General features: G+C 43.1%; 2 protein-coding genes across 8 annotated transcripts; both read left to right on the top strand.

Moving 5' to 3' along the window:
• Nucleotides 1-3,554: 3,554 nt before the first annotated feature.
• On the top strand, nt 3,555-6,245 carry LOC123093603 (very-long-chain (3R)-3-hydroxyacyl-CoA dehydratase 2). 2 transcript variants are annotated; one of them, XM_044515605.1, is made up of 9 exons: nt 3,555-3,788; nt 3,892-3,977; nt 4,087-4,134; nt 4,243-4,331; nt 4,443-4,496; nt 5,022-5,089; nt 5,435-5,482; nt 5,589-5,688; nt 5,797-6,245. In XM_044515605.1, the coding sequence occupies exons 1-9, from the start codon at nt 3,730-3,732 to the stop codon at nt 5,899-5,901; spliced, it is 657 nt and encodes a 218-aa protein (XP_044371540.1). In that variant the 5' UTR covers nt 3,555-3,729; the 3' UTR covers nt 5,902-6,245. The 2 variants fall into 2 exon arrangements, with proteins under 2 accessions (XP_044371540.1, XP_044371532.1); XM_044515597.1 differs by lacking the exon at nt 5,435-5,482 and having other exon boundaries at nt 5,514-5,688.
• A 924-nt stretch (nt 6,246-7,169) lies between these two features.
• Nucleotides 7,170-22,902, top strand: LOC123136108 (uncharacterized). 6 transcript variants are annotated; one of them, XR_006466579.1, is made up of 22 exons: nt 7,170-7,463; nt 7,648-7,690; nt 7,794-7,932; nt 11,560-11,818; nt 12,216-12,447; nt 14,784-14,934; nt 15,038-15,244; nt 16,375-16,429; nt 17,626-17,786; nt 17,870-18,131; nt 18,616-18,838; nt 18,948-19,098; nt 19,201-19,788; nt 19,946-20,007; nt 20,081-20,135; nt 20,232-20,268; nt 20,399-20,730; nt 20,879-21,010; nt 21,097-21,257; nt 21,880-21,954; nt 22,081-22,149; nt 22,651-22,902. XR_006466579.1 is itself a non-coding variant. In XM_044555421.1 (21 exons), the coding sequence occupies exons 2-21, from the start codon at nt 7,677-7,679 to the stop codon at nt 22,703-22,705; spliced, it is 3,339 nt and encodes a 1,112-aa protein (XP_044411356.1). In that variant the 5' UTR covers nt 7,170-7,463; nt 7,648-7,676; the 3' UTR covers nt 22,706-22,902. The 6 variants fall into 6 exon arrangements, 5 of the variants coding, with proteins under 5 accessions (XP_044411356.1, XP_044411349.1, XP_044411341.1 ...); XM_044555421.1 differs by lacking the exon at nt 21,880-21,954 and having other exon boundaries at nt 7,800-7,932; XM_044555414.1 differs by lacking the exon at nt 21,880-21,954 and having other exon boundaries at nt 18,619-18,838.
• The last annotated feature ends 582 nt before the right edge of the window (nt 22,903-23,484 follow it).

Genomic DNA, 23,484 nt, shown 5'->3' with positions numbered 1-23,484 from the left:
AAGCAAATGAACTCTAATATGGATGAAAGTGATACTAACATGTAGATTGCAGAGAAATGCTCACAATTGATATAAGGCACAAAATCATAGGATGTACATAGCAATAGCTATAGCCTCCGGAAAACAGCTAAGTGATGTTTAAAAAACTGATGAATTCTCAGACTTCGTGAAATTTCAGGCATTTTTCGGGTATTGTTAAATCTTTGAAAAATCTTAGAAAATAAACCGTATCTCGGATGAAAAAGTTTTCTGCATGAAAGTTGCTAAGAACGACGAGGCGAATCCGAACGCCCGGTCCATTCATCTGCCACACGCCCCTAGCATAGCGAACATGCAACCTTACTCCTTCGGTTCGTCCGTCCGAAAATGCCGAACACCGGGGATACTTTCTCGGATGTTTTCCCCCTTCGCCGGCATGTAGCATTGTGTTAGAACACCCCTTGCATCGTGTATTGTTATGTTATGCTTTGTCATGCATCTGTTTGCTCTGTATTTTCTGTTTCTTCCCCCTCTTCTCCCCGGTAGACCCCGAGACCGCTGCTGATGCCCTTGTGATCGACTACGTTGACGACAACCCTTCTTCCCTTTCATCGAAGCTTCCAGGAAAGCCCCCCATTTGATCATCCCGATATCGCCCATTCCATTCTCTCATGCTTGCATTAGATTTTGCTACTGTAATTGATTGCTCCTATTCTGATGCATAGCCTGCTTTTGTACCTGCTGTTGTACCTTACTTGCTTATCCTAAACTGCTTAGTATAGGTTGGTTAGTGGTCCATCAGTGACCCCCACCTTATCCTTGTTGCCCTACTTTATCATCGACGACTCGATCAACGTGATCGACGACCAGAGCCCGACACCTCACATCACATCACGCCCATTTTGTTGCCCGACTCTGCAGAACTACTATCGAGTGTAGAGGGTGGTACCTCATACATCACTCCTGATGAGATCTCTGTAGTGTAACTATTTGGTCGTGGTCGTCGAGGGTGATTCCTCCTTAACCACTTCCGATACGACTCTGTTGTGCAACCCCTCAAGTGTGAACCTCGAGGGTGGTTCTTCTTACCTTCACCTTGATGATTACATCGAGTGGAATCCACCGAGGGTGATTCCTCGGGTTTTCCCCTTGCTGTTTGGACACACGGTTACCCGGACTTTACTTGAGACCATTATTGAAGTCGGGTCGGCCCTGAGGGGTACCCGCGAGTTGATGTGAAAGTCGGGCGGGCCCGTAGAGCACCCGCGAGTTTTCCACGTGGCACGGCCGGGCGGTCTGGGCCCTTGCCGTAAGTCCACGAGACGGGGCGACGGGGTCACATTATCGTGAGTCTCTGCTCGTCTCCGCGAGCCCCCAATGCACTAATGGTTTGGGTATTTGTTCTGAGTTGGCCTCTGGCCTTTACGCACTAACCACCACGCGAGAATAGTTATGGGCCTCGACGTCGCGGTATCAACCGAAGCTTTGTCAGACATCCAGTTCATCAGTGCGGCACGGCTGGGCCGGCACCATCCTGTAGTGGTGGAGCCTGGTCCGCCCTGCTCGCAACGACCCGGAGTGCAACGGGCGATGGGCCCAGACCCCGGAGTGCTTAGGAGGTAGAGCGGTGGGGACCTCTCTACTGAGCCTAGGTGGGCTACGACGTGTTGATCTTCCGAGGCCGGGCATGACCAAGGAAAGTGTGTCCGGCCAGAGTAATCAAGCGTGTTGGAAAACATGGTGCGCCCCTGCAGGGAAGTTATATATTCGAATACCGTGTCCACGGTAATGGACGTTCAGATTTATATCCTGATCTTATATAACTAGAAATGGATACTTGAGATATGTGATGGATATGTGGCTCCGAGATTGCTTTCCCGCAGGGAGTCGGGGAAGGATCTCTGGGCGTTGTTTCTACAACATGATTGTTAAATAAAAATGCTATTCTTTACTCTCCTACATGCTGCAATATGCTCGGAGCTGCTTGAAGATGCTAGTCTTCGATAGGCTAGGTCTCCCCCTCTATTCTGGCATTCTGCAGTTCAGTCCACAGTTACAACCCTTTTATTTGATACCAATGCATACTTAGTATAGATCTGATGCTTGCGAGTACTTTGGATGAGTACTCATGGTTGCTTTGCTACCCCCTTTTTTCCTCCTTCTATCTTCTTTCCGGTTGATGCAACCAGATGGTGGATCCCTGGAGCCAGATGCCACCGCCGACGGATACTACTATATGGAGACTGCCGACGACCAGGAGTAGTTAGGAGGTCCCAGGCAGGAGGCCTTGCCTCTTCGATTGTGTTGCTTTTGTGCTAGCCTTCTTAAGGCATTCTTGTTTAACTTATGTTTGTACTCAGATATTGTTGCTTCCGCTGACTCTTGTGTATCGAGCTTTTGTATTCAAGCCCTCGAGGCCACTGGCTTGTAATATAAAGCTTGTATTATTTTAATTTGTGTCTAGAGTTGTGTTGTGATATCTTCCCGTGAGTCTCTGATCTTAATCGTACACATTTACGTGTATGATTAGTGTACGGTCGAATTGGCGGCGTCACAGGCGGCGAAAGAAAAGATGAGGGATGGAATTGGGACAACGAAGGCCTCCCTCGCCGGCAAACGACGACTGTCGGAGGGGCCAGCGGCGAGCACGGGCGAGCACCCTACCTGGCCATGTAGTCCGTCTGCAGCAAGTGCTGAGTTGCAGAAGTGATTCTGAAACAGGGGTGGAGTTGCAAGAATGTGAAGTAGATGAGGGTGGCTCCTGACCGTCCGATCAAAACAGAACGAACGCCCGCGGAGGCAGTTGACGCGCACCAAAAGATCAGCCGGGTGAATACAAATGTTTTAAATCGTGTGAAAAGACAATCTTTTTAAAAGACCCGCCACCTAGCGAGCCGTCCGATCTAGGTTGTCTTTGCAACAACGATATTGTTTCGGAAACAAGGGTGACTATTGTAACAAGGGCTTTCTTTCAAAAACACATCGGTGATTATTGCAACAAGAGCTTTATTTCAGGAACATTGATGATGTTGCAAAAAGCATATCTGTGTGTGGGTCCCTTCTCTGCAACAAGAGCTTTGTTTCAGAAATAACTATTGTAACAATGGCTTTGTTTCAGAAGAAAAAAAACGCCGCGCAGGGCCGGGACGGATCAGCAGGGAGGGCGGTCGGCTGCCCTGCCGACGACAAGTGAGGCGGCGAAAGAAAATATGAGGGATGGAATTGGGACAACGAAGGCCTCCCTCGCCGGCGAACGACGGCTGTTGGAGGGGCCAGCGGCGGGCACGAGCGAGCACCCTAGCTGACCATGTAGTCCGTCTGCAACAAGTGCTGAGTTGTAGAAGTGATTCTGAAACAAGGGTGGAGTTGTAAGAATGTGAAGTAGATAAGGGTGGCTCCTGACCGTCCGATCAAAACAGATTGAACGCCCACGGAGGCGGTTGACGCGCACCGAAAGATTAGCCGGGTGAATACAAACGTTTCCCCAAAAAAAGATTTCAACCCATTTTTTGACCAAATTATGGCAAAAGACGTCATCGGCTCATCGCCCTTCTTCAGTCCTCCCGTCCACTTCAGTACAGACGACGAGCAACGAGGGCACAGAACCTCAGCCACATAAACTGCTCCGTCAATACTCATCTGCAGCCACTTCTGGTATCCTAGGACAAACCCTCTCTGTTCCAACACGAAGCGTCTCGCCGCCTCGGGAGGTTCGCCGGCCAGCGGCGAGAAGGAAGCGAGGCAGCGGCCATGGCTCGCCTTTCGCGGCTCTACCTCCTCGCCTACAACTCCCTGCAGGCCATCGGATGGTATCCAAACCACCTCCCAGCATCAGCAACAGCAACAGTTGAATTCCCTATTCGCTTGAACTAACTAATTTATCTCCCGGTCCCCTTCCTCGTCCAACTTCAGGTCCGTCGCCCTGCTCCGTCTCCTCCCCTGCCTCGCCCCTCCCGTCTCCGTCCGCCCCGCGTACGCCGCCGCCGGCGACCTCATATGTGCGTGCGCCCTCCCGCCTCCCCTTAATTTCTATTCTCATCTGAATTCTGAATTTCGTGTGGTGTGGACTGATAACTTCTTCTCCACATTTTCTTGCCGTCTCTGTAGGCTTTCTGCAGACCTGCGCGGTTCTTGAGACCGTCCATGCCGCCGTCGGTGGGAGGATGAAACTGCTAGCTAGACTTAATTTCGTCTTCTGCTGGATTTTCCCCCGTGTTGGCGATGTGAATTGACTCTGCATCGTTGGCCCTTTTGGTTGTCCAGGATTGGTACCCACCTCGCCGTTTCTTGTTTTCCTGCAATGGGGAGGGAGGACACACTTCATCCTCGCCCTTCTCCGGCAAACCCCTGAGGTTAAATGAATGCAGGAACCAACTGCCTTAACAAGTTTCTTCACTCTTCCTTCCTACACTTTAGTTCTGTAGAGTTTGGCTGATAAGTTCAGTCTGCTATTGCAAATGCAGGTTCAGGGCAGTCCCTCTGTGTTAATAACGTTTATGGCTTGGAGCATATCTGAGGTGTGGCAGAATCACTTCTCGTTTTCTCACTTTTTCATGAGTTGTCTTATTGTGACCAAGTCACCAGTAACCACACCAATGGAGAGCGGCATAACTTTGCTACTCTCTTATGTTTGTGATCCACTTGATGGCTATGTTAAGATGCATTGCGCTGATATAATGAGTTACTGCTCTGAAAGCCTGTTTTAATATACAGTACAGCTTTGATTCTTCTCTGAACCCATATATCTGTTGCTAGGCTAATTTGAATTCGTATCATGTTTGTGGAATCAATTCGTATCATGTTCTGTTCATAAAGTTTTTCTTGATGTATTTACCTGATAATGTTCGGTTTTTAAGAGAAAATAGACCGGCAGTTACCATTTGAGGAAACACGGATGAACAAACATAGTACTATGTGGTATCTTTAAGAATAATTAGCGGTAGAAAAATGTCCCTTATTTAGAATCTTCACAAGATTTGTAAGGTCCACCTTTTAGTTGAAGTTTTTTGGACCATACTAAATACATTGTTGTCATTGTGCAGGTCATTCGATACTCTCACTATGCTCTGACTACGTTAAAAGTTTGTCCAGCATGGCTGACTTACCTCAGGTTCCATCCTTGACAGAGTTGATATCGACATGCATATTTCATTTTAATTACATATGCTGCCCAATCATATGAGTCATTGTTGGCCGCGGACACGTAAAAGTTGAACTCATAGGCTAAACTCAGCTGATTGGCATTAGACCTCTACTGTCTTCTGAAAGAACTACCTAAGATTTGCAATTATAAAATTGAAAAAACTACTGTAAAATGGCCATCCTGTGTGAAGATTTTTGATTTACATTTTTTTTTTGCTGCACTGAGGTTTTTAGTCAGTACACCTCAATGCTGGTATTAAACTGCTTTCTTCTGCTTTGGGAAAACCTAATCTCAAATAACTACTGCCTGTAGGTACACTGCTTTTATCCCGTTGTATTCTATCGGGGTAGGGCCAGGAGAAAGTAAGCTGAGAAACTCTTTCGCGCTGCAGTGTGCCTACAAAGACACTTTTCCTTAATCTTGTAATCCACTGTTGTGCTCTACTCTCCTTGCCATGTCTGCATGCAATGTGGACTATGTACCAAGCTCTTCCATTTGTAAAGGAGAGGGACCTCTACTCAGGCTTCTTTGCAAAGTTCTCCATGAGCTACCATTCTTTTCTGGTGGTACGTCCGTGTCGAATCAACGAGACTGAATACACCCTGCATCCCTTCTGCTTTTCTGTTTTATCATAATGTTCACTTGATCACTTACCGACAAACTTGCGGTGACAGGGTGTGCTGCTGTGCTATCCACTGCTGTGGCTGAAGCTGTACCTGCATGTGTTCAAGCAGCGCAAGTCCAAGCTGGGAAAGGTGGACAAGAAGAAACGGGCATGAGGCAAGCAGATTTTTGGGAGGGTATTGCAGCTGAAGCAGTTGCGGCGCTTGGCTGGGTTGAACAACAACTTACTATACTGCCAGCAGATTACTGTGGCTGTCTACCTTTGGAACAACAACTTATTATACAACTAGCAGAGTACTAATCTCAAATATTTTTGAGAGTAATTCAGTTTGCCCATTTTGGAGGTTATGTGCACTGAGAGCAAATAGGTGTATACTTCTTTTCTATGAGAAAACGGTTGGACAGTAGATCAGGCCTTATGAGAAAGGCGAGGAAGGCCCATAGCTGCCTTTTGTTTTTTGTACTTCAATTTGATATAGTGAATTTCCATCATTGCACATGCAGAAATTACTTCTACAGTAGAAGGAAATTTGCAAAACAAGGCATAGTCGTTAAAACAGCTAGAGAAACTCAAAGAGCTCGATCCTAACACGTTTTATTCATTGTGTTCATTTTGTGAAGAAAAGAACTAAAGTAGTGGTCACTTCTTGTTTCAGAACAAACACACTATGGAGAACCATTTTAGTAAAAAATAATAATTGATGTTAGTTCTGTCCATTTTTTTTCACCTTCTTTTTTCATGAATGTGATAAAAGAAAATGTAATACAAGTGGGTGAATTACCTCTAATTTAAAATTACCTGAATTTATCAAATGTTTATTCATTTAGTGTTATTGATAAATTTCCAATCCTTCTTTCATTTCATCAAAATGGATGGGCACGGCAACACTAGTCTTTATGTTTTCGTGAACCAAATGATATCTATTTCGCTATAAAATTTGAGATACATGTCATCTCATTTTCCATCGTATCTTCATTCTCACCATGATATACATATCTTATGAACAACGGAGGCCTTAGAATTAATTTGAAGCAAAGGGGCCTTAAACGAAGAAGCCGGCCTCGACATATGTTCCTTTACGCACACGCAACCCAAGTGCTCAACAAACAAATCAACACACATTCACACATGGTTCCTGCAGTTCCGTTTTAAGATAATGAGCACAGTACTAGGCTTTGCCAGAAGGCTCGTGACCAAAGCACTTTGTAGCACAAGAATCTAAAAACTTCTTCAGTGATGCACCACACTCCTTGTTTAACAAATCAAACCTCCTGCAAAGCTCACATGTTTGCACATCCCCTACCCGTTGCTTTTAGAATGAACGACACACAGAGGTCAGGCGGTGGCTCCATACTGTATAGAAAGCCTCTCCGTAAACTATTTTTAATTCATCGGGCCTGCTCATCTACCTGCGAAATTTGAATCTCAGATCTGGTCTTGGCTAGACCTTGTTTCCCGAGCCAAGCCGGATTTCTTATCTTCAGATTAAAACTTTTTAATTGACCACCACCGTTTAGTTAATCTTCTTGCTGTCCGAGCGTCAAAAAAATATCCGGTCCTGGTCCTTCCCTCATTAAAGAGCCAAGCTCTTCATTCCTATCGCGGTCTCGCTCAGGCCAGTTTCTTCGTCTACACAAACCTTCTTGTACTGCGGTGCTGCTTGTGCTCTTCTCTTCTTCTCCGGGGAAGTATCCTTTACTGCTGCTCCGTTTTCAGGTGCGATTTAGCAGCTTCCTGCATACGTTTCACTGCATCTGTGTTTAATTAGCACAGATCTTCATCAGTTACCAGCAACTTCCTTCTATACTACAGTATACTGTACCTAACATTAGCTCACCAGATCTTGACTGAATGCAACCACTTATCTTCATATTGTGACAACTTCTTTGTGCACATGTAGTTGAAACTTACAAAAGCTCAAGGGGGCGAATGGCAGAGGACAAGTAAGCTACGTGTTTCTCCTAGCTTATGTTTTGTGGCTTCCATTTCAAGGTAAAAAAAAACCATGTAGTAGTTCTTATCCAAGGGTATTCTCATTCTAACAAGGAGCAGTAGCATCGGGAGCAAGGTTGATGACACAAGTGGTCAGCCGCGTAAGCTATCGTACCAATTTCTGAAAGATATTACGAATGATTTCGACGAGGCTCAAATAGTTGGCCGTGGTGCATACGGTACAGTTTACAAGGTATGACTATGAACACAGTCTTTGTCTTTATAATCAACAACAACAACAACAAAGCCTTTAGTCCCAAGCAAGTTGGGGTAGGCTAGAGGTGAAACCCATAAAATCTCGCAACCAACTCATGGCTCTGGCACATGGATAGCAAGCTTCCATGCACCCATGTCCATAGCTACCTCTTCAGTGATACCCCAATCCTTCAGGTCTCTCTTAACGGACTCCTCCCATGTCAAATTCGGTCTACCCCGCCCTCTCTTGACATTCTCCGTACGCTTTAGCCATCCGCTATGCACTGGAGCTTCTGGAGGCCTGCGCTGGATATGTCCAAACCATCTCAGACGATGTTGGACAAGCTTCTCTTCAATTGGTGCTACCCCAACTCTATCTCGTATATCATCATTCCGGACTCGATCCTTCCTTGTGTGGCCACACATCCATCTCAACATACACATCTCTGCCACACCTAACTGTTGAACATGTCGCCTTTTAGTCGGCTAACACTCAGCACCATACAACATTGCGGGTCGAACCGCCGTCCTGTAGAACTTGCCTTTTAGATTTTGTGGCACTCTTTTGTCACAGAGAATGCCAGAAGCTTGGCGCCACTTCATCCATCCGGCTTTGATCCGATGGTTCACATCTTCATCAATACCCCATCCTCCTGCAGCATTGACCCCAAATACCGAAAGGTGTCCTTCTGAGGTACCACCTGACCATCAAGGCTAACCTCCTCCTCCTCACACCTAGTAGTACTGAAACCGCACATCATGTACTCGGTTTTAGTCCTACTAAGCCTAAAGCCTTTCGATTCCAAGGTTTGTCTCCATAACTCTAACTTCCTATTTACCCCCGCCCGACTATCGTCAACTAGCACCACATCATCCGCAAAGAGCATACACCATGGGATATCTTCTTGTATATCCCTTGTGACCTCATCCATCACCAATGCAAAAAAATAAGGGCTCAAAGCTGACCCCTGATGCAGTCCTATCTTAATCGGGAAGTCATCAGTGTCGACATCACTTGTTCGAACACTTGTCACAACATTATCGTACATGTCCTTGATGAGGGTAATGTACTTTGCTGGGACTTTGTGTTTCTCCAAGGCCCACCACATGACATTCCGCGGTATCTTATCATAGGCTTTCTCCAAGTCAATGAACACCATATACAAGTCCTTCTTTTGCTCCCTATATCTCTCCATAAGCTGTCGCACCAAGAAAATGGCTTCCATGGTCGACCTCCCAGGCATGAAACCAAATTGGTTTTTGGTCACGCTTGTCATTCTTCTTAAGCGGTGCTCAATGACTCTCTCCCATAGCTTCATTGTATGGCTCATCAGCTTAATTCCACGGTAATTAGTACAACTCTGAACATCCCCCTTGTTCTTGAAGATTGATACTAATATACTCCGTCTCCATTCTTCTGGCATCTTGTTTGCCCGAGAAATGAGGTTGAAAAGATTGGTTAGCCATACTATCGCTATGTCCCCGAGACCTTTCCACACCTCAATGGGGATACAATCCGGGCCCATCGCCTTGCCTTCCTTCATCCTTTTTAAAGCCTCCTTGACCTCAGACTCCTGGATTCGATGCACAAAACGCATGCTGGTCTCATCAAAAGAGTCGTCCAGTTCAATGGTAGAGCTTTCATTCTCCCCATTGAACAGCTTGTCGAAGTACTCCCGCCATCTATGCTTAATCTCCTCGTCCTTCACCAAGAGTTGGCCTGCTCCGTCCTTGATGCATTTGACTTGGCCAATATCCCTCGTCTTCCTCTCTCGGATCTTGGCCATCTTATAGATGTCCCTTTCGCCTTCCTTCGTGCCTAACCATTGGTAGAGGTCCTCATACGCCCGACCCCTTGCTTCACCAACAGCTCGCTTTGCGGCCTTCTTCGCCATCTTGTACTTCTCTATGTTGTGTGCACTCCTATCCAGGTATAGGCGTCTGAAGCAATCTTTCTTCTCTTTAATCGCCTTCTGGACATCATCATTCCACCACCAGGTGTCCTTATCTTTGCTTCTCCTTCCCCTGGATACTCCAAACTCCTCTGAGGCCACCTTACGAATGCAAGTCGCCATCTTCATCCACACATTGTCCGCATCTCCTCCTTCCTCCCAAGGGCCCTCCTTAATGACCCTCTCCTTGAACGCCTGAGCTATCTCCCCCTTGAGCTTCCACCACTTAGTTCTAGCGACTTTAGCCCGCTTATCCCGCTGGACACGAATCCGAAAGCGGAAGTCAGTAACCACCAGCTTATGCTGGGGTACAACACTCTCTCCAGGTATCACCTTACAGTCTAGGCACGCACGCCTATCTTCCCTTCTCGAGAGGATGAAATCAATCTGGCTAGAGTGTTGGCCACTACTAAAAGTCACCAGATGTGATTCTCTCTTTCTAAAGAGGGTGTTGGCTACAATCATGTTGTAGGCTAGAGCAAAGCTTAAGACATCTTCTCCTTCTTGATTCCTGATGCCATAGCCAAAGCCCCCAATGCGCCCCTTCAAAACCTGTGTTAGATGTACCCACGTGGCCATTGAGGTCTCCTCCTATGAAGAGCTTCTCACCAATCGGTACACTCCTAACCATGTCTTCCAGGCCTTGCCAGAACTCCCTCTTGGTGTTCTCATTGTGGCCTACTTGCGGGGCATACGCGCTGATAACATTGAGAACCAAGTCCTCAACGACCAGCTTGACCAGGATAATCCAGTCCCCACTGACGTCTACCACTCCATACTCGAGGCTCTTGTTGATCAAGATGCCTACGCCATTTCTGTTTGCAGCCGTCCCCGTGTATCATAGCTTGAAGCCGGTATCCTCCACCTCTTTCGCCTTCTGTCCTCTCCATTTGGTTTCTTGGACGCAAAGGATATCAACACCTCTCCTCACCGCTGCATCAACTAGCTTCGGTCAGAGACCCTACGTTCCAGCTACCTAAGCGAATCCTCCTAGGCTCGGCTAGCTTCCTTATCCTTCGCACTCGTCGAGTCAAATGCGAAGACCCTTGCTCATTTTCCACTACATCCGGGCACCGATGTAGTGCGCCACTAAGGATGCGACGACCCGATCCTCGCTCACTTGCCACCGTATCCGGATCAAGATACGGCGCGCCACCTGGGGGGTGACGGCCCGGCCCTTGCCCATTTTCCACCACACCCGGGTTCCGATGTGGCGCGTCGCTGAGAGGGTTACGCCCCAACAAAAATCATTTGGGTTTCATCTCCATAAGAGTGGCTGAGTTTTTACGTTGGCTCGCCAAGCCTATCACAACCCTCCTCCTTTACCCGGGCTTGGGACCGGCTATGTTGAGACAACATAGGCGGAGTTAGTCTTTGTCTTTATAATGTAGAAACAATATATTATCTGTGATTAAGTGTGGACCGTGGGACAAATTTATATACTCGGTACAGACCTACAATAGATATTCGTTTGAAATGTGATATTGACTTGGTTAAACTTTCAGATCTTTTCCTCAGAAACCATATGGATATTAATTAAAGCTAGTACACTATCTTCCTAGTAACTTTTACTACTGTGTAATTTAATCAGAAAAAATAGTAATGGTAGCCTAAAATGCATTTAACCATAAAGTCATGTCAGTGTTAAAAGGTACTTAAGAGTTGATGAACAGGGTACTTGCGAAAATGGTGAGGAGATTGCTGTGAAGGTACTTACGAACATGACAGGACTTGATAATAAGGAGTTTCAGAAGGAGTTCGAGAACCTTAGGAGGCTCAAGCATCAAAATGTTGTTGAGCTGTTGGGTTTCTGCAACGAATCAGAGGAAGTTGTTGTAGAATATGATGGGAAGACAATTGTCGCTGAAAAGATGCATACCGCGCTCTGCTTCGAGTATGTACGTAATGGTAGCCTTGCCCAACATATTTCTGGTAATCTTCTGTATCTAATTAGCTAGCTTCCACTAACTTATTTTCTCAATATGAAAGCATGTCGTGTCATCATTCAACATGCATGGAAAAAGGCCCACCTCAACAATGCAACTATGCATAATAAAAATCCACCTGAACATGGAAACATGCATGCACGGAAAATTTCATTCTATTATGCTATTTACATTTAATTATTTTATTAGTTCTAAAATTATTATTTCAAATGTTCATGTCCCATATAATCAAAACCTCATTGAAATATTTTACAACATTCCGAAAACAACGTATGGGGCATCATCTAGTTAAATTGCACAGACATTTTACTTATTTACCATGTTATCGATACGCTTTAGTAAGTTATATAATGACTTCATAAAAATTTCTGGCTTTTTTACAGACGATGGATGCTCGGGACTTGATTGGCAGATACTATACAAAATAATTAAAGGGATCTGTCAGGGTTTAGAATATCTTCGGCATGGGTTGGAGTTTCCAGTATGGCATTTGGACTTGAAACCTGCTAACATATTGCTAGATAATAATATGATTCCAAAGCTTGCAGATTTTGGCTTATCAAGACTCTTAGGTGATGAAAACACAAGAAAGACCATCAGTCCCATCGGTACAGGGTAAGTTGAATACCTCATGCCGCAACATTCTATCTGGCTATGTGCATTGAGACTTGCAAAGCTTAGCAACTTCCCTTATGTGAAAAATGTTCCATTTGTACTGGCCTCTTTTGTCTTTGTGTTTCCAAACAGATTTTCTCTTTTGCAAATTTGTGTTTCCATAGTAATACATTAACTAAAAGTAAATAACAGAATAAAATAATGATTGAATCCTATTCAACCTAGGAGAAAATCATATATATTTAATATTAAATAATAAACTAAGTGATATTTTTTAGAAAATTTATATGAGAACCAACATGCATATGTTGGGTGATTTGTTTTCTGAACCACAAACCATAGAACAGTTGTTCTACGGTAATTTTCTACTAATACTCAAAGTAAAGTAAAAATATAAATAAAAGAAAAGAAAAAAAAAGAAAAGGTAAGCAGTTAACCAATGCCAGTCCTTGGGATCCTCATCCAAATTAGTGACACAAAAAACTTAAAGTGCAAAGCATCATAGATGTGCACTAATCCAAACTTGCAAAACAGGCAAATGTTTTGCCTTGATTCTGTGCTCCAACAACTTCAGATCTTCTTTGAGTTTGTATTTCCAACAGTACACACTAGGCACTTCGTGTTTGAAGACTTCTCTATTTCTTTGCATCCAAATGTTCCAGCACCTTAGAATGATCCCTCCATAGCAACGTGTCTTGGCAGTAATTGGTGAGCAATCATGATATCATCAAAACCAGAAATACCTAATTTTTTGGATGAGACGATGTTGTTCCAACAATCCTAGGAGAAAAAACAATCCCAGAACAGATGTCTTGAGGTTTCTTCAGTATTCTCATTTAAGAAGACACAAGAATAGTAATCCAAATGAGAAGTTCTCCTTAAAAGATTCATGATGTTTACTCTATCATGCAGAAGCAACCAAAAGAAGATCTTGTGTCTTAACCTGCTATCACTCTTCCAGATCCATTTGAATATGACATGCTCATGCACCCAATGGGAGTCCTAAAAGGGTGAAGACGCCCCGTTGCCAACAGTGATGGTCGTGGAGGCATAGAACAAGTCAAAGTTTGTGTCATCACTAGGGTTGCCCATTCAACCCACATTTTAGTTGACTCCTTCCACTCAAACCAAAACCGCTGTAATCTAAGAGCCCATGCAAAAAGTTGTATTTAACACACCAAGAGCTCCAAGGTCATGTGGTCGGCAAACAGTGTCCCAATTAACTTTGCATTTTGCATGAGTGGTCGCGTCCATTTCATTTTGCAATGGACTCGTGTTTTAATGAAATGAACGAATGTTCATGGCCCCTCATGTATGTTTGTTGTGCTATTTCATCGGCTTGTCTGGCTGGTGCATTGCTCTTTGTTGTGTGACCTGCTAGTTTTGTTGTTTGCGTGCGATAGGTGTAGCTCATCGGAGGATGTCTGTGGCTTCGTGGCATGTCTTTATGTGGATACGTAGTTGTGTTGTGTGTGTGTGTTGCACGCGGGGGGGGGGGGGGTATGTGTTGTTGTTTCTTCTAGACACAAAACATGTGGTTTGGCTTGGCGACTAGAAGGGTGGGTGATGAAAGCTATTCGATGAGGTTCGAGTGCCTCTTCACTAGGTGCACACTACTTAGAGAGGGGCACCGAGCTAGGTATGGTAGTCATAGACTCACATAGGTGTCTATTGTGGAAGGGGGAAAGAGATTGAATGGACAACTCTAAAAATAAAACATGCAAGCATATGGAATTAAGAGTGGAAGCGAAACTTGCAATAAGTCCATTTCATTAAACATGAGTCCATTGCAAAAACATGGAGATTTCTTGGGGGCTCGGATTGTCGACAATTTCATTAAACATGGAGATTTCTTGGGGGTTCGGATTGTCGACAATTCTACTCCTCGTTGTCGAAGGTTTGGACACGAAGTCCTAAGATAAACCAAGGTATTGGCTAGCATGACCACAAGAAAAATCCAAGCCGTCTTAGATTCTGTGTAGTAAATTTTAATAGCTCAGGTTAGCGACATCCATATTTGATGAGTTTATTTTATTGTCCTACGGCAATGTTGGAAATGATGATGAACTTTCAGAGATTCAAAAGCACACACTTCCGCGTACAGTCAATAAACTTTCAGGGATTATTATTTCTTTTTCCTACAAGCGAGTAAGAAAAACTACTCATTTCAATAATAATATTTCAAAAACATGTCTCTTAGTTTACCAGTATTTTAGATGAAAATATACTATTATTGTGCTCTTCAGAATTTGCTAGTGCCAGTGCCACTGTACATAAACTGCGATCATATATATAGTTGCCTGACCCAAATTGTTTCAATGTACAATGACATGCAGTGGTTACTCGCCGCCGGAGTATGTAGATCATAGACTAATAACAAAAAAGTTCGATATATTTGGCTTGGGTGTTATAATTGCAAAGTTAATGGCTGGACGTGAACGCTACTCTGAAATTGATTACATGACGGAAAAGGTGTTTACTAAGCATGTAAGAATAAAAAGTTCTTCATATCAGTACTACCGTCGCTTTTGGGAAAAGCATATTTGCCTTGTCTGTGCTATATAGTTATAACGTCATGTTTCGATGCCAGGTACATGGCAGCTGGAGAAAAAAGATGCGGGAAACATTGTCGCCTAGACAACTGGAAGTATATTGTGAACAGGTCAAGATATGCATTCAGATAGCACTGAAATGCATGAAGCGTGACAGACAAGAAAGGCCCACTGTACAGTCCATTGTCTCTAGATTGGAACAGACAGAAATAATGATAGGTAGCCTGGAGCTGCAGACAGAACAGGTGAGATCACTTATGAGATAATTGTCATTTCCTTTACCTGAAGAAATAAAAAAATGCGAGAAAAGAGGTACTCTTATTAGTAGCACGTACAGCATCTCATCATCATATAAATGTAGTACAATATCTTATTTACTTGAAACACTTCCAAGCTATACCCTGACTTCATACTCACCCAAAAGATTTTTTGAAAGATCCAGCTCGGCTGGCTTCATTAGATTTAGCAGAAGGTAGAACAAGATACAAAGTTGATCAAAAGATCAGAGAAGCAAAGAAAAAAGGCATGGGTTTTCTAGGGGTGACAGACCACCCCCTCTAAACCAGGGTCCTAAAGTTTTCATCTCGCAACTAAATCCCAGAACGCGGTCTCGATGACTTTGACTTCTGCTAGACGCCACTGCTCCATGGTTAGCCTAATTGCCCTGATGATGTTTGATGGTTCCGCCTTCTTATCTCTGAAGACACAGTTGTTTCTCGCGCACCATAGCTCCCAGGTGGTTGCCATGATCATGGTTTTTACTCGTTTTTTCCCCTCTCTGTCAATTGCTTCAAAGAAGGGACAAAAAAATTAGCATAGACATTTCATCAAACACTTGTCGGGCGTAGTGACTATTGTAGGGGCGGATGGTACCTACGCGGCGGATGGACGAGAGGTGTGTGTACCGGTGGCGGAGGACAAGCGGCGTGGAGGCCGCGTGTAGCGATGAAGGGCGCGCAGAGGTCACAAAGTTCCGGCAAGGGCTTGGTGGTTGGCCAGGGTGGTAGAACGGCGGTGGCGGCGAGAGAGAAAGCGAATGTGGAGAAATAGGGAAGGATGGAGTGTGGGGTCCGCGCGGGGTTTTGAGTGGGATGCAGGTGTCGAGGTCATACATGACCGGTGTCCGGACTCTCTTAAAGCCCCCTGGTTTGCTTCCGGTTTATGAAAAAACGGGCGCCTGAACCAGTCCATGGACTGATGTGGATTGTTGTTGCATGGCAAAATGCCTCTGGACAACGTGCTCTGGATGCTTGCGGGAGGTTTGAGAGTCCGCTTAGATATGCCCTAGGGTCTCGCAAAAAAAAGGATATGCCCTAGGGAAACATATGACTGCTCTTTAACTTATTGGACTAATTGTATATTTTATTCTTGACAGTTCTTTGATGGGGAAACCATTCACCCCAAGGGAGGCCTCCAGGCTACACCTCCAGGTTAGTTCTACCGTGGATACTATTTCTTTCTGATGAAGAAAGAGCAAAACTGCACCATTCTCTGCATGGTTTTAAATATTATAGGTCCTTACAAAATTAAAAAAAGGCTGCACAGTTGGAAAAACTTAAACATTACTTCCTCCATTTCAGAATTATTAGAGTTTTAGATTTGTTCTAAGTTAAACTTCATTAAGTTATCCATATAGACAGAAAAATATATTACAATCTACAATATCAAATATATATAACATGGAAAACATATTCCGTGACGATCCTAATGAGGTAACTCTGGTGTTGTAGATACTAATATATTTCAAATTAAATTTGGTCAAATTTGAAGATGTTTGACTTAGGATAAGTAGTTTAGAATGGGGGTGTAACACCCTGGCCACTAGTTCCTGGTCGTTGTGCCTGACGGGATCCAACAATAGTCTTTTTTGCTGCACCTGGAATCAACTTTCTAGTTGGTCACCCATCCTCAAAAATTTTCTGAAGCATGCTTAACTTTCGAATTCTTTAGAAATAGGCTTTCAGAAAAAAGAAAAAAACGCACCCTGTTGATATGAATAGTCTATCACTCCTATTAAGTCAGGATGTCATGGACCTTTAGGCTTTCCTCGGGTCAGCATCCCTCTTCCCCTCGCGATTACTGTTCCCACAGAAATGTCAGATCGGGATCTTACTGGTTCAGACGATGATTGTATCTTTGTTACCTCCCTGAGGCATCGTCTTGGGGCCTAATCTCTGTCGGGCAGCTTCGCTGGTCGGCTTGGCTGCCTTTCTCACGAGCACTCGTTATTACTCCCTCCCTCCCAAATTAAGTGACTTGACTTTTTACTAACTTTAGTATAAAGTTGAGTCACTTATTTTGGGACGCAGGGAGTACATCTCAAGAGAATGGAGTGCTGACATTTTAACTGTTTTGATCCTTTACATTTTTTGCTGTCACGCAGATGACATTTGCGAGATTTATAAATTCATATTTGTCTCTCATAGTTTCAGTCACATGCTCAGCTGTGTAATGTTTGTGAGCGTTGGTCAATAGTGGACGGCAGTGTGCGTGTGCACCTTGCTTGCAGTCGTACATAACTGTGTCAGTATAGGATGCTAAGAATAAGACGCTCTGCGTGAAAAAGAAGTCAAAGTTTCACATCAGTGCTACCTCTTGAAAGCCTTTTAACTGTTTTGATCATCAGAAATGGCCCCTGACACCAGCAGTGCTAGAACCGACGATGGTAAGACAGGCACTACGAGTGCAGAACGGAAGATGTGGCCGCTACAACTATGGAAGAATATTACGAATGACTTCTCCGAGGACCGAATAATTCGCACGGGTGCATTTGGAACAGTTTATAAGGTATGACTTTACCTTACCAGTTTCTGTGTTTTCAGTGATGCTGGAAAAGGATGCCAATATAGGGCCAATATGACGTTAAACAGGGAATTCTGGAAGATGATGAGATTATTGCTGTGAAGAAACTAGCGGAAAATGCACCGCTGCCAAGTGACAACGTGTTTACTAAGGAAGTTCGAAATATTATGGCTCTAAAAAATGAAAATATACTACCCTTGGTTGGCTACTGCCGGGAAGGACAAAAGAAAATGGTGCAAAACAATGGAAGATATATTGTTGCAGACATAGTTGAAAGTGTACTCTGCTATGAATATTTACCTAAAGGAAGCCTTGCGAAGACTCTTTTTGGTATGCAATACACTATCCAGTATATTTTGCGTTTCTAGTTTAGATGTAATGTTTACACTATTAATGGAGTTTGGGCAGGCTTTACATATTGATCAAATAGGGGAAACCATTGCAAACTATCAGCAGGGGATGTATAGTTATTTTTGTTGAAATAGATTGCCATTTTTCTTTAATAGCTCAAGATTTTGGGTGAACTGGTTAGGCGCATATAATTTGATATGACATCTAAGCCAAGAGGTCGTGTAAGAACCATTCTAAGACAGTACTAGTAAAGATATTTGTCATCCACATCAATCCCAAGGCTATGGCTTGGAGGAGTCTTAACTTGGAGGAGTAATGTATATTAGTGTAATACATTATACAAATATTTAGTTCAAAATTTCCATCTGCCAATATTTCTTTTATTGTTAGGATTCAACGAAATAAATACTATTGGATGTTATCATCTTAAGTGCTTAAACAATTTATTGTTTTACTTTGTCAGAAGTACCCAAGAAAATAGACTGGGAGACACGATTCAAAATAATTAAAGGGGTTTGCAAGGGTTTACTCTTTCTACATAGCATTCCTATTGTTCATATGGATCTCAAGCCTGAAAATATATTGTTGGATAATTACATGCGGCCGAAAATTGCGGATTTCGGTCTCTCGAGGCTCTTCGGTCAAAAACAAACACAGATGAATACACAAACTGTCATTGGATCATAGTAAGTCAATCACAAACTGTGATAAGATATTGTTTGTTTATTATGAAGTAAATTGCACTTTAACCTCTTTGATAATGCTTATTAATCTCTTAATATTGATGGTATTCAGTGGATACATAGCTCCGGAGTATCTATACAGAGGCGAAATCTCCACCATGTCAGACATTTACAGTTTAGGCGTACTCATCATGGAGACCAGCACAGGAGAGAAAAATATTCTCAAGCAAAACGAACCGTCTGCAAGGGAGTTCATTAAAAATGTAAGGAAAAACTTGACTTGATGATATGAATGAAGTTTAGGAACTTATGTTACATTTGTTTTATATTGCCTCAATGGATCATAATTCCAATTTTGTATGTAGGTACGTGAAAATTGGACAGAGGAGCGCATAGCGTCAAAGTACCCGTCGTTAGCTGCAGTTTGCCTGAACCAAATAAAAGCATGCATCAACATTGGACTAGAGTGTGTGGAGATTGATCGGCGCAAGAGACCATCCATAGAAAAAATTCTGGACACGCTCAACAGACTTCCGCAGATAGACTCCAATAACGTTCTCAGCCTGCAACCCCAGAGGATAAACTTCCCTATTGGGCCAAAGAGGTTGACCTCCAGCTCGCTTTACCTAATAAACAACAGAGATGATCGTATTGCCTTCAGGCTTGAAACCAAATTCCCAAGGAGGTGCCTTACAAAGCTTCCATTGTGTGGCGTTGTCCCGCCGAAGTGCACCTACATTCTCACTATGCTAATGCGCGAACAGAAGAAGTCGCCACCGTCGAACAGCGACGATGGTTTGATACTACAAAGCAGTATTGCACACCATGAGGACCTCGACAGTGTCGACCCAGCTTCCGTGGCCATGTTCCTTGACTCCATCGGCGATGAGGTGAAAGAGGCGAAAGTTCCGGTTGCTTGCGAACCACTAGCTGAAACAATCTCTAACGATCAGGTGAGTTCATTTGAGATCAAAAGTAAATATCTACTTAATATTTTCACTCTCTTAGTTTGTTAGTGTGGTTTCCAGGGTAGTGATTTTTCTTTTTCTGTTCCTTTCTACTTGACTATCAGAAAATTCTCTAACTTCCGTTGGTTTTTTGGGGGGTTAGATCATAGATGGTCCTAATTACCGGGAGGTGTTGTCTGTAGATGTCCATCCAACAGAACCATGGTGAGTGCTTGCTAATTCGTGAGGCAGTCGATGATTTCCCCTCTGATTTTCTATTTCCCATCATCAAATGCAGGATCTTGACGAGCAACAAGAGGGGTCATGTTTGCATTTGGAACTACCAAACTCAGGTGTGTTGTCAACTTGTCATCCTCCGTGGTTATTATAGTGTGCTAGACCGTGGACTGAGCATTTAGAACTGATCAAAAAATGTTCTTGTTGTGCAGGCAGAGGTGAACTCCACTGAAGTCACTAGAGAGCCAGGCATGCTTCCTAACACTATTCACCTTATTTAAAAATAACTTGGTCTCGTCATGAACTTTTTAGGACTTCAAACCAGTAGCAGTGATCACGTACGAGAACTACAATTCTGATATTATCTTCCCCATTGCAGCATATTCGGCAAAAATTATTGAACGGGAGGGATGGTTTGTGGTTGGCAGCGGCGATGGGTGCATCTATGTGTACGATTATAACATGATGGAAGATGTAGAAATGATCGAAGAAGCTCATGATAGTCATCGCATCATGTGTTTGGCGGTTAATCCAACTCATTCATTTCTGCTGTCAGCATCTGATGACCACAATATTAAGCTTTGGGATTGGACTAACGGATGGCAGTGTACCCGAACTTTTGAGGGGCACGATGACACAGTCACACAAGTAATGTTTAACCCGAGGCACAGCAGAAGCTTCGCGAGTGCTTCCTTGGATCACGGAGTCAAGGTTTTACTTCCTCTCTACTGAATCTGATAAACAAAATTATACACGGTTCTTGATTGAAATATTATACTCTTTGAGCCTTGGACTGCACTACCCAATGCTTGCAAATTTGTTATCTTTTTCTTTCTGAGCAAATGCTTGCAATTTACAGATTTGGAATATTGATTCTGGAACGTGCAACATCACGTGGGATGGCCATTCGGGTGGTCTACTCTCTGTTCATTACCACCCACGGTATTTTCAGCAGTCTTTGATTTGTGGATCTTCAGATGGTGCCGCAAAGGTATTACACATGGCTTCTTAACAGAACAATGCATTTGCATTTATATGTGAATACTAATATGTTGCTTCACTTTCTTATTCAATAAGATCTGGGACCTAGAGACGGACAGTTGCGTCGATACGCTCCAAGGACATGAAAAGGGTATCAGTGCTCTTTGTTGGCACCCAGAACTTCGGGCACTAGTTACTGGTTCGCTTGATGGGACCGTGCGAATCTTGAGCTGGATGTGTCATAGCAATACATACAGGTACTTATTTCTACTTATGTACAGTCTTACACCAAGAGAATGCAGACTCGATCTTAGTCAGATGATATAGATTAACTTTTATTTGGCCTGTTTCTCCAAAAAGCATTTGATGGACGCATCAAAGTGATTATTTCCTAGAAAGAGGGTTTCCCCTCCAATTTCCATACAGGATGGAAACAAACAGTACAAAGTTCGGAGCAACAAATAAAAAGAAAGACATTCAGAGATTTTTAACACCAGACAAGAGAAACAAAAGCCCTTGTCTGAAAGTAAATTGTTCCATGAGCCATGAAGTCTTAAGATTGTTAGTTGACCTCCAACCAAGCATGTATTTTCCTTGATTAGTAGCACTAATCGGAGCTCATTTGCTAACTGATCGTTAAAATTACAACCTAGTTCAACATCAAACAATCAATGTTGGCCTCCCCTTACTTATTTATTTATTTATTTATTTTATAAATACATGCCTTGTCTTATTTCTAGTATCAAAACTCCACTCGTGGCCATCCGTGCGGTGCATTAAAGATTTGAATATTACAGAAGTTGCATTACTACCGAGCTGTCCTGTGAGACTAAAACAAGTGTTGTTTCTTGTTTTCCAAATTGTCCATGCTGCTGCTAGGGCAACCAATCTCAACTACCTCTTATCATGATCAAAGGAGCTATGCATGCCATGGTCCAAACATATAGTTGAAAAGTACGTTGCGCAATTTGCTAAATGAAGTATTTCATAGAGCACCTGAAATCAAATGCTTAGGATTTGAAGTTATGTTTTTAGCACTTTTTGTTGAAGTTGATGGTGGCCGGCCTTCTGATATTGCAGGCTTGAGAACGTCATTGGATTAAATCTCGGTGCTGTCAATGCTCTTGGATACCTAAAGGGATTAACAAGGTAAGAAAATTTCTGTGTCATCTTTTATTTCAGTTAGTAGAACATTGGTTACCAAACTGTGAGTCTGCGTGAGTTAGTGATTTCGTACAAACACAAATATACTGTTCTAAAATATAATGTGTGGACGTGAATGCTATTATATTATTCTATTATTTACATTTAATTTTGGTTAGATGTACATTTCTTTCCCAAATTAACTTCGGTGCTCGCGGTTGACTATCTTTCTGGACTTTCAACTTAACAAATATTACCTCTGTTCATTAATATAAGACATTTTTTTAGACTTATGGACAGTCTAAAAACGACTTATATTAATGAACAGAGGGAGTATTATCCAGTGAATGAGACTTACTTCACACATTACGTTCTATTTCAGCACAGATGTTATAGCCTTTCATAAGCATGTCCGCCAATAATTTGTTTGAGAAAATTCTGCAGTGCCATTCTTATTTATTTTCACCGACATGGAATTTGTAATGATAAATATGTTGTTTTGTGTAGGATTGTGGTCGGATGCGACCAAGGAATGGCACTGATGGAAATTAACGTGATTTAAATCAAGACCCAGTCGTTGGCTAGGTAGGAGGAAGGACTCTAGAGAAAATTAAGTGGAAGCAAAACTCTTATTGAAATCAAACATTAAGAATTTCCAGAATTATATTTGTTTGTTGTATTATGGAGTTCCTCTTGGACAGTACTAATGGTGTGGAGACTCGGTAGCATCCATTAATACGATATAAAACTGTTCGTTTATTCACCTTTTCAGTTGTTCTGGTTTCAGCTTAAGTGCAACTATGTTGGGGAAAAACTAGCATGCACATTATGTTGCAACAAACAAAGCATGTTGTAGGGGTATATGAGTCGGTGTCTTATTTTGTTTTATTTTTTAATAAGAGTCTGTGTCTCATTGTTCTTAGTAAAAAAACTAAAGCATGGCCAACCTTACTAACTGAATTTCTGAACTAAAAAGAGTCGGTATGGGAGCTCCTCAGATGCTGCTCTCAGTCAACTATCTAAAGAGTCATTTTTGTAGAATAATGATCTCAAAGGTTTTTTTTCTTTTGCGGGAAGATCTCAAAGGTTGTGGTTGCCTGAAATGAAATTTCCTTTTCTTGAATGTAGGGTGATTGCCTGAAATTTACTCCATTTTGTTCGTTTACAACCAAACTATCATACTATTTGTCGTGGAATTAACACGTCAGATGTCCTCATGAAAGGACTTAGTCGTGGAGCCATCGCTATGGGTTAGCTTGAAGGGGTTAAACCGGACAAGGGACACGGGAGTTTTATACTAGTTCGGCCCCTTCGATGAAGGTAAAAGCCTACATCTAGTTG

Source organism: Triticum aestivum, chromosome 1B, assembly GCF_018294505.1.
Source record: "Triticum aestivum cultivar Chinese Spring chromosome 1B, IWGSC CS RefSeq v2.1, whole genome shotgun sequence".
Classification (NCBI taxonomy): Eukaryota; Viridiplantae; Streptophyta; class Magnoliopsida; order Poales; family Poaceae; genus Triticum; species Triticum aestivum.
This window is presented reverse-complemented; position numbering and strand designations above follow the sequence as displayed.